Raw genomic sequence first — 10,551 nt, 5'->3', positions numbered from 1 at the left:
ATTAAGTAAAAGAGGTGAATTTTTCACTGAATTTCTAAAAACTGCTTTTAAATCTACAAATCCTGCTTTCATCCCTAAGTTTTTAAATTGTGCTGGAAAGTGTTTCTAAAATGAAGCCAAATTTTAAAAACTTGAAAAAATAATTTTTAAGAACTTGTCTTTGCCTTGACTAAAAACTCAAAAGGAAAATGTAAATCAATGTAAGAAATTGAAACAAGATAAATTCAATTTTTGAAAAAACTAAAAACCAAAAATTCTTTAATAGATTGATGGGTCAATTCAAGAAAGATGGACCTAAAGAGACTCACTTACATGAAGCAAGTCCCCAACTTTAGGAAACATCACTGTCTTAACCTTCAATTAACCGAACACAACTCCCATTTATTGCATCATCTGCAAGCATTAAAAGCTTATTTCATTAAAAACATATGGATACATCCACACCATGCCATCCAACTCAAAGATATTATTCTCCCCCTCAGCTATAATGAAAGGATTAGAATAGGCTTTACACAGAAAAACTTCATCAAAGAGTTCCCAAGTCCTCTCTTCAAACAATTATTTGATGCTCAAAGAAATATTTCAACTACAGTTAGCGGTAAACAGACTGTATATCATTGCATGAATTGCCAAAATTTCAGGTGTTATAACCCTGTTAGATCTGAAAAAGAAGAAAAAAATCAAGCATCAACCCCTTTCACCTTTAATTATAGGGCCGACGATTTATAAGGACTATACCTTAGGCATGAGAATACTTCTGACAAAAGCAACATTTGATATCAACATTATACCACATGTATGATTGGATGTATGCCTCCTTTTATTTTTCCTTTCTATAACACGGTACATAAGCTAAGTCTTGTGTCAGCAGCTAATCTGTTACATCATCATGCTCGGCCTTCGTATTGTTGCTGGATGGCAAATCTTTTCCCGAGGGAAGATATGACCAAGCTAAGACTGCAGTGCCGAGTGTGATTGCAGTAGCAACCGAGCCCCAGATCCATCTTTGCCTTCTTTTCCTTCTCAACCTCTCGCGCCGTGCCAAATCTGACAACCAAATAAACACAGACAAGGCTTAGCCAGCAATTCGGACATTCATTCGACACATAACCAAGGAGACCAGAGAACTGAAGCCTAGAAAGGTAGATCATAGGGTCCAGGAATAATGTATGGAAAGAAGATTTCATTCCTCACCATCTGAATATTTTTTCAATACTTGACTTAACTTGTGAAAGAAAAAATGCACCAAGGCCAAATGGAGGACTGTAGTTTGTAAAGGAACCAAAGGATCTAATCGAATCCTGTTCTACATCTAGACTCGGTGAAACTCTGAGTAAAAATGAGCTAAGAGGCAACTTGCACATTTTTGCTGTTATATTCTGTTAGGAACCAAGGTAGTATAGGCTACCTTTATCCCACATCCGTTAGAATGGGATGACCAACATGGTCCTTAAGTGGTTTGGCTCTCCCTAGCTGGGTTTTGAAGTGTGGTTCACCAAGGTGCTTAAGTACCTAACATATTCCTTTGAGATCCATTATTTCAATTGAACTTGAAAGGCGATAAGAGGGAACAAACCGTGAAGCACACAGCGTCACATCACTATCAGTGGATCACTCCTCAAACTAATATGTATTCAGAATGGCCATAAGAAATTTGTCAGCAGTAGACAACAGTACTCCTTGATCTGTTCAGTGCATTTGCACTGTTTCTGAAAGTACATCAGGTCAACCACGGACTACAACTTTGATAATATAAGCTCTACTAGTCAGGGACACTGTTTGAATAGTTGCATCCAGGTAGATAAGAAAGAATTGAAATTTGAGCACGTGATCATGTCAGCAAAACAGAATCCAATGACTGGCCGAAGCCTTCATCCCTTACTTTGCATGTAAGAATAATCCTATAGAAAACCACGCCTCAAAACTAATAATCATTTCCATCATGCCATCTTACCGGAAGCCTATATTTATATGCACAAAAATTCTAATCTAGTCATTACAGGCCTTCATCCCTTACTTTCCATGTAAGAATGACCCTTTGAAAAACCACGCCTCCTAGTTAATAAATATTTCTATCATGCCCCTCTTTACTTGGAAGTCTTTAATTATATTCAAAAAAAATCTGATCTAGTCATTACAGTAATCTAACCACTCACTATTTCTTTCTATATATTATAAAAAAGTTTGATAAAAATCTGATGCAGTAGCAACTAGCAAGTGGGTAAGAAGTCCAGAAAACAAAAGAGTAAGAACGACACAGAACATACAGAAATTAAACACAATACAACGAACGCCCTCAATGCCCACCACCCTTAAGAAAAATAAAACAGAAAATGAAAGAGAAGGGGGAGGTCAAGACACCAACATTGAGTGATTGAAATTATAAAATACCAGTTAGAGGTTTACAGGGTTCTTACCTACAGCTTCTTGATTCCTCTGAGACATTTCATGATTCACTGCCTCATAGTAATGAAGCCGGTCCAGCAATCGAGCGATCTCAAAATTCTTGACTTCAAGCTGCGCCTCCATCTCAGTCTCCACCTCTGCCCTCGCTATACCCCTTCCAATAGAATCTGACACGAACCTTGCAAGATAAACTTGTTGGCACAATTCTTCAGCAGGGTCAGAATCTAACTGATTCCCTTCTGTGGCTACTGGGGGATCTGAAGGAAGGGTCAATCCTACAAGCAATAATTGTTCTCTAAGCCTCCACCACTGGCCCTGCAATTTATTCAGTGCTTCCTCAGCCTGCTTTCGTTTCTCTAGTTCCATCAATAGTGTTAGTTTCATTTCACGTAATTCAGCTTCAATATCAGAAATGGATGGTTGTGGCAAGCCCTCAGAGGAAAGCTCTGCAGAACAAAACTAGGTCATTAGTATTGAAGTTGACTTCAAGTTAGCAATCATAATTTTATGCAAGTAGTACAAAGGCAAGTCATAGATTAAAAAAAAAAAATCTACATTTCATCCCATATCCCAGCTTTCAACTAGCATGATCTCTGAATTTCATCATAGCATATCCATTAATCCAACCCAACTACAAAAGATGCATGTGCTATACAATGACTGATCCAGTTACACTAGATTCTAGAACATTAAAAAAAAATGAAAAATGAACAAATTTCTCTTGCACAACAAAAGCCCAAAACAATTTTTAAAAAGTGACAAATGAAGAATCAACTACCAAACAGTAAATTGCTAAAATGGGGCCAAGAACAATCTGTAGAATAAACTATTGCAATCAAAAAAATATACCAGAATAACTTTTCCTCATCCACAGATCCATGCTTACCTTCCCAAGCATCATAAAATTCACCCATAGGAGTACCAAACTTAGCTGAACGTTCAAAACCATTATCCTCTCCATCCGTGTTACTCGTAACACTCAAAGAATCATGTGGGTCAAAGAAATCTTCAGTATCTCCAATACTTTCTGAATTTGACACAACCACCTTCAATGAATTTTTTTCCCGAGCAACACCATTACTCACCACTATACGGCTTTCATGATTACTGTGATTGTTCACAAGTTGAACAGCTGTAGCGCCATGATCACCATCAACACTCCCATTTTGACGAACATTACTACTACTAGCACAATCTGGACCATTTCTGTCTCCATCTTTTTCTGGAATAGGCATGTCAACAGTAACAGAAGAACCCTCAGTCGATTTTACATCATTGCTATCCGAACCCTTCACACTCCCATTTCCTACATCATTATCATTCATCTTTTTTCGAGAGACATCGTCCTCAGAGAAACTCTTCAAAAGACGAGGCCCACGCCGCTTGTGATTGACAATATAAGGGGAAGGAGGAAAAGAAGATGGTGAATCCGGAAGAGGAGTTGCCTCTGGGGTGGTATATAGTGCTGGCTTTATTTGAGGCCGCTGAACTTTCCTGTCAGCCACTGATGCGCTATTTCTCCTCTCCAACTTAGTGCTTGGAGCACGGTTAAGGGTTAGAGCAGGCTTAGGTTTAGGAAGGGACTTATCGACAGATTTGGAAGTCCCAGGTTCTAACAACCTGTCCAACGCAATTGTAGTGAATGTTGGCATGATTCTGCATTCGAAGATGCAGGAAACTCAGTGAGTATACAATAATGCAAAAACCTCAATCGAATAGCACTAATTTACAAAACAATGCCACAGTAAACACATCCCATAATAGTCCCTATCAGCCAAATTTTAAAAAACAACGCATAAATCATTGCTAAAGTAATGCCAAAACCTCAATCGAATTGCACTAATTTAAAACAAAACATTACTACAGTAAACACATCCATAATAGTCCCTTTCAGCCAAATTTTAAAAAACAAAGCATAAACCATTGCTAAAATAATGACGAAACCTCAATCGAATTGCCCTAATTTAAAACCAAAAAAAAAAAAAATGCTAAAGTAAACACATCCCATAATAGTCCTATTCAGCCAAATTTAAAAAACAAAGCATAAAGCAAAACCTTGTAATAATAAAATAAAAGAATACAAATAGAAAATCATAGATAATCCGCCATAAGAACATCTTAAGAACTAGCTATTACACAGAGTAATCACACCAAAAACGAATCTACAAGGGACAAAAACCCAAACCAGATTAAATCCAAAAAAACACAAAGCTCAACCTCCAACAAAGCAAGAGAAGGTTTCAAAACAAATAAAACCCCTCAAAATAAACCGTCCAAAAAAATCAAATTAAAAGAAGAAAAAAAGAAATCCCAATAAAACCCATCAACGATTCTCAGATAGCCCGCACATCTAACCCTCAGAAACCCAAAAAGAAACAGATTCCCAAAACACGATTCTCCATACCCTTCGTTCAAACATCGAACAAAATCACTCAAAATGAAATAAAAAAAACAACCCAAAGCAGAACGTACCTGAAAACAATAAGAAGATGGCGACAAAAAAACCCTAAACGCAAGAGGCAAGAAGCGAAGCAGAGGATCGGGGAGGAGTCGGTAAGTTGATAGAAAGGACAGAAAGTCCCATTTTACAGTATCGATTCCATTTCTGTAGACTCTTCCCCGTCCTTCATAAAAAGAGGATGAAGATAAATGGGGGGTTCCAAGAGAGAGAAATTGAAATCCCTCCTCTCCAAGTTTTTTTTTTTTTNGGGTGTTAGGGTCGCAACCAACAACCGCCTCTTCCTCTTCGCCTTGTCACACACGCAGTCACCTTCTCCGCAAATATTTGAAGAAACCCTTTTTTCGTCTCTCTCTCTGTCTCTCTCTCCTTCTCATCTCTTCCTTAATATTCTTCTTTTTAAATCAAAACATCTTTTTTTCTCTCTCTTTTTTGCCCTTTTTGCTCGTGGCACTTACGCGTGTCGAAATGTCGGAATTGCCCTTCCATGCTCTTTGGAAATACCGCTCCAGTTTAGAATGTTTTGGAGTTTTCGCATTACCAGTTTTTTCCTTTTCCCCAACGTGTCGTTTATACAAGGTCTCTGGACTATATATTTTAATTTTTTTTTTTTTCACAAATATCAATTTATACTTTTAAATTTTAAATGTTCTATCAATTTAGATCACTAACTTTCATAATTATATCAAAAAATTTTATTATATTTTATTTGAATACACTTATAAATATTTATGGTTTAAATTAATATAATTATTAGTATGAATTAAAATGGATATAAATCCTAAAATTGAGATTTTAAATGGATACAAATTAGAAATTTTAAAATTTAAATTGATATTTTTTATTTTAAAATTTAAATTGATATAATCTCGAAAGTTTTGGGATATAAATTAACATGTGTTGTAACTTTTTTTAATTAGAAAAGAAGGAACATGCAATACGGTGTCTTTTAACATTTTTTTTTTTTTTTTGAAAAGTGTGCCTTGTAAAAGTGCCCTAATTTCATTACGTACGGTCACTACCATTCTGTTTGTGGATGTACATATTTCTTTCGCTTTTTTTTCCTCCCTTTAAAAAAAATATTTTTACTTTCAAATTTAAAATGATGTAACAATTTAATCTAAAATTTTAACGGTTTGGTAAGAGAAATGAAAATTGTGTTATATTTTATGTTTTTGGGTATATATTTAGTAGTAAAATTCAAAAATTAAATTCTAATTTAAATAATTACAAATTAATTATAGTTATCTATTAAATATTAATTGATAATAAACTATTATTATTTTATTTATGAAGTTAAAAAATTTGTATGATTATTATTTTATAATATTATATAATTTATAAGATAAGGTGAAATTTGTCTCTATGATTTGAAAGATTTAAAATATAGTTATTGTGGTTTATAATTATAATTTATCCTTTAGGGTTTGATAAAAATTTCATTAATAATCCCTATGGTAGGGATTATTTAAGAGAATTTAGCAGATCACATGGACTATATATGAAATTATATCAAACCATACGAACTAAATTATAAAATTTAAAACTATATGGAATAACTTTTAACTTCATCCAAACTATACGGACTAGATTTGAAGTTTAACCTAATTTATAATACATTACATAATACATATTTTAATTTTAAAAAATTTTAATTGAGTTGGTAACAAGACACTGTATTTTTATTTAATATAATTCTATATTTTAACTTTTAAAATTCAAATTCTTGATACAATGAAAATATTAAAAAAAATAATTGTTTTCAGAATTTACATTGTTTGAACTACATAATCAAAAAACAGTTTTTAAAGACACAGTTGACTGCCAGACACATTCACTGAACTAAGTGAATCTACAAACATAAAACATAATTCAGATTGTTAAGCAAATAGGCCTTAAATTCGTCCCGATATACTTTAGATAATATTGCGTTCTTAACTTTAAAATTGTGAAGGGTTGCAATTTTTATCTAAGTTTTCTTTTAAAGTTTTATTTACATTAGGGACTTAGTCCCTAAAATTTAATTGGTAACGATGTAGTCTCTTCTTTTCAATATTGTAATAGTTCAGTTATTAAACTTTAATAAGTAACAATTTAATCCATATATTTCACAATTTGTAACGATTTAGTCATTGTTATGAAATAATTTATTAAAATTTAATGAAAAATTCTTATATATGTAGATTAATAAACTAGTCTATAATCATTTTTTTCTTAAACTATAAGAATAAGTCGTTACATAATAAAGTTGACACTTAATTTTGAAGAAAATTTTCATAATATAAACTAAACGCAATCCAATTGAAGCGCGAAGGATTATCAATCTGGTTGCATTTCAAAATTACGTGAGACTCACTAGTGGATATCCTTACCCTGTTGTTACCATACAGTATGAGAATTATCAATATGTCAAATTTATGTTGTTATTGTTATAGTTACCATTTGGCCTAAACTAAAATGATAACAATAAATATGATAAATTCATAATTTTGAATAAATATGATCATAAGCAATTCAATTACATTCACATTTGTGGTATATTACAATTGATACATCAATAGAATATCATTATGATTATACCAATTTTCATTACAGATCGATAAACGTGGCCTTAATTTTAAATTTTAAATTTGATACCATCTCTGAAGTTTAGGTATAAATTGAAATTTTGTAATTAAATTCACACGCTTTTTTTTTTTCGGCTTTCACACATGTTATTAAAAAAAATCTAAAAAGGAATTTTAAAAAAAATAGAAATATGAAATTACGAAATGGGTAGGTGAGGTGAGGTCAAAGTTGGCATTTGATTTAGGGTTGAGAACATCCTTTAGAGAACAAAATTGGAGCGCCGTTAAAATTTAAAATTAAACGGCGTGACATTTTTTTTTTTTTTTTAATTTAAATTTTTGCCACCATTTTGATATTTAAAAAATTAAAAGGACAAGCTTCGGGAATTTCCACTTTGTAGGCTCTTTTTCCCCCTTTGGCTGTGATGAGGGTTTGAAATGGGAACCCAGCTCTTTTGACCGTTGAATAAGTAACCAAATTTGAATGCATTCATTATTTTTTTAAAAAAATATTAAAATATGACCAGGTTTGCTCGACGATAATTAACAATAAAAAATGTTCGATTCTTTATCTCAGAAGTTATTGTAAAAAAAAAAAAAAAAAGTTAAAATATGATTTAAATCTATATATTTTAATTGTCTAATTTTAATCTACTTATTTTCGATAAAATTCATATTCAATCATTTTCCTTTCGATAATTCTTTTGTCAGAGTTATTTTTTTTAATTGGTTCAATAATAATAATAATTTCATAACAGACAAGACGTTATGAAAATATTTTCACAATTTATTTATAGATGTACATAAAGACTATTTCTTTTTAAAAAAAAAATCAATAAAAAATTAACAGGATTGACTAGTTTTGAGAATTATTAAAGTACATATATTAAAAATAGATAATTAAAAGTACAAATATTAAAATGAAACAAAATTAAAATATAGGTACCAAAATAGTATTTTTTTTAGGAAAAAAAAAAAGAAGCAAACTACCCCATCTTTTTACTATTTGATCCAAAATTATAGATTTAGTCAATGAGTTTCTAAATTTTCTAAGATTTACAAATTTTACTAGATATAAAATTGAAAGCTTAGGATTGCATTTAAATTGTATATCTAATAAATCAAATCATTTTTCTTTTAAAGTTTCAAATTTGTCAAAGATCTACTAAACAATTCTAAAAGTGCAGTGATCATAAAACACAAACCTCATAATTCAATAATTAAACTTTAAAACTTAGAGAAATTGTTTTAAATAGAAAATTGCTGGAAATATTTACAAATATTTCAAAATGTCACCGTATCATTATTTATGAATAATAGATGATAGTATTCTATCAATGTCTATTATTAATAGACGGTGACATTTTGCTATATTTATAAATATTTTGATTAATTTTCTTATATTTGAAAACTGTCCTAAAACATAACCCTCTAATCGAATAATCTCATGAAAGAATAACAATATAAATATTAAACTGTAACAGATGAGTTTGCTAGAGAACTTAATCTCTTTAAACCATTTACCTTTTCATTTGCCTCTAAGATCAGTAGTTAATTTTTAATTCTACAATATAAATTTTATTTTTTTAATCGAAATTCACATGAAATTTCTCATTTTAGTGAGAATCAGTAGAATTCCTAATACCCATTAAATTTTGGTTGCCAGAGGTATTTGTTATTTCTCACTAACTGCAGAACATTTTCTAAGTTCTAGTTTTTTTTTTAAAGGATAAATATGATAAATAAATCTGACTTTATTTTTAGTTTTCTATATTTGAAATTGAAGCCTATTTTATATTATGATTCTCACATCTCTAGGAGAAATACTTTAATTCTTAGCTAAATATATTTTTTAAAAAATCAGAAATTACTTGTTTTTTTTTTAATTTTTAAAATTTAACTTATTTTTTAAATCATTAATGAAAAGGAATAGAAAAATAATGGATAGAAACAAGGTTTATAATCTTAATTTTCAAAAATTTAAAATAAAAAACTTAATAGATATAAAATCGTTGGTAAAAATTATGAAATTTGAAACATCAAATTGAAGTAGAGCTAAAAATATAAAGAGTTGTTTTCAAGTAAAAAAAAAAAAAATAGTTAACTTATTTATAAACATAGCAAAATGTCGTTATCTATCGTTGATAAACTGCGATCAATCGGTGATAGAAGTTTATTACTAATAGACAGTGACATTTTACTGTACTAAAAAATATCTTCAACAATTTTACTATTTAAAACAATTATCTAAATATTTAAACTAAAAAAAAAAAGAAAAAAAGACTGTGAGAATGTCCAAAGTTAAAGCTGGCTCTGTTTCAAATTGTTTCCATACCATCACTGTCTGTACTAAGAATTATGAAAAGAAAGAGGCTAATGGCTAATAACCAAATATAATTTCCAATTGATAATTTGATAGGGCACCATTCAAACTCTCTTTTCAGGTTCTTGTTTCTCCATGTTTCATGTGGTTGTCCTTTTTTAAAAAAATAATAATAATTTAACTTCTTCTTCATATTTTATTCTTTAGATCTGCGATTCCTTCTCTGGAAATGACCATGTTCCCAAACTTTGTGAGCAAATTTGCAGCCTCAAAAAGTTTGTGGTTGTTCCTACACAATTTCTTATAACAGATATATCAATTCAATTCTTCTTCCACCTTTTATTTCTTTAAAATAATTAATTTGTATTTTTTATAACATTAAAAATTACTCCTATATTTAAGTTGTCAATAGTTTAAAATTTCAATTTTTTTTTTTTAGCAATTAGCTATGCTAGCTCAAGAAAAGTGCAACATAAGTTTTTCTCTTTTACCATAAAGAATTTTTTTATTTTCAACCAACCATATATTTTCATACAAATATTTTCCATTGAATTTTCATATCATTTCACCTCAAACTTGAATTAATGTGATTTCTCTAATATTCTTCATTTCTCTCTATTCTATCTACTTGTACGGTTTTCTTTTTCTTCTTTTTTTTTTTCATTATGTTGTGTTATGTTTAATGTTATGTTTTTTATATCCCTCTTATGTTCTTATTTATGTTATATTAGTGATTTTTATTTTTGTATCTACTTCATTTTATAATAAACAATTTAAAATTATTTTATATGCAAATA

At 30.4% G+C, this 10,551-nt stretch overlaps 1 protein-coding gene across 2 annotated transcripts; it reads right to left on the bottom strand.

Annotated features, from left to right (window-relative positions):
- Positions 1-446: 446 nt before the first annotated feature.
- On the bottom strand, positions 447-5,215 carry LOC120073808. Of its 2 annotated transcripts, XR_005480814.1 has the most exons (5): positions 4,879-5,215; positions 3,293-4,062; positions 2,418-2,852; positions 739-1,047; positions 447-661 (listed from the first exon to the last, which is right to left on the bottom strand). XR_005480814.1 is itself a non-coding variant. In XM_039026664.1 (4 exons), exons 2-4 carry the CDS (start codon positions 4,056-4,058, stop codon positions 872-874), a joined length of 1,377 nt encoding a protein of 458 aa, XP_038882592.1. In that variant the 5' UTR covers positions 4,059-4,062; positions 4,879-5,215; the 3' UTR covers positions 523-871. The 2 variants fall into 2 exon arrangements, 1 of the variants encoding a protein (XP_038882592.1); XM_039026664.1 differs by having other exon boundaries at positions 523-1,047.
- Between the last annotated feature and the right edge of the window lie 5,336 nt (positions 5,216-10,551).

This window comes from Benincasa hispida, chromosome 3 (assembly GCF_009727055.1).
Source record: "Benincasa hispida cultivar B227 chromosome 3, ASM972705v1, whole genome shotgun sequence".
In the NCBI taxonomy this organism is placed as follows: Eukaryota; Viridiplantae; Streptophyta; class Magnoliopsida; order Cucurbitales; family Cucurbitaceae; genus Benincasa; species Benincasa hispida.
Note: the sequence above shows the minus strand (reverse complement) of the source record. Positions and strands in the feature narration are given on the sequence as shown.

Excerpts from the sequence above, each read along its gene's own strand:
- LOC120073808 (XM_039026664.1), bottom strand. The coding sequence starts at position 4,058 with ATGCCAACATTCACTACAATTGCGTTGGACAGGTTGTTAGAACCTGGG. Across the intron at positions 2,853-3,292 it reads ATTTTATGATGCTTGGGAAG|AGCTTTCCTCTGAGGGCTTG; the intron begins GTAAGCATGGAT and ends TTTGTTCTGCAG. Across the intron at positions 1,048-2,417 it reads GAGGAATCAAGAAGCTGTAG|ATTTGGCACGGCGCGAGAGG; the intron begins GTAAGAACCCTG and ends TTTGGTTGTCAG.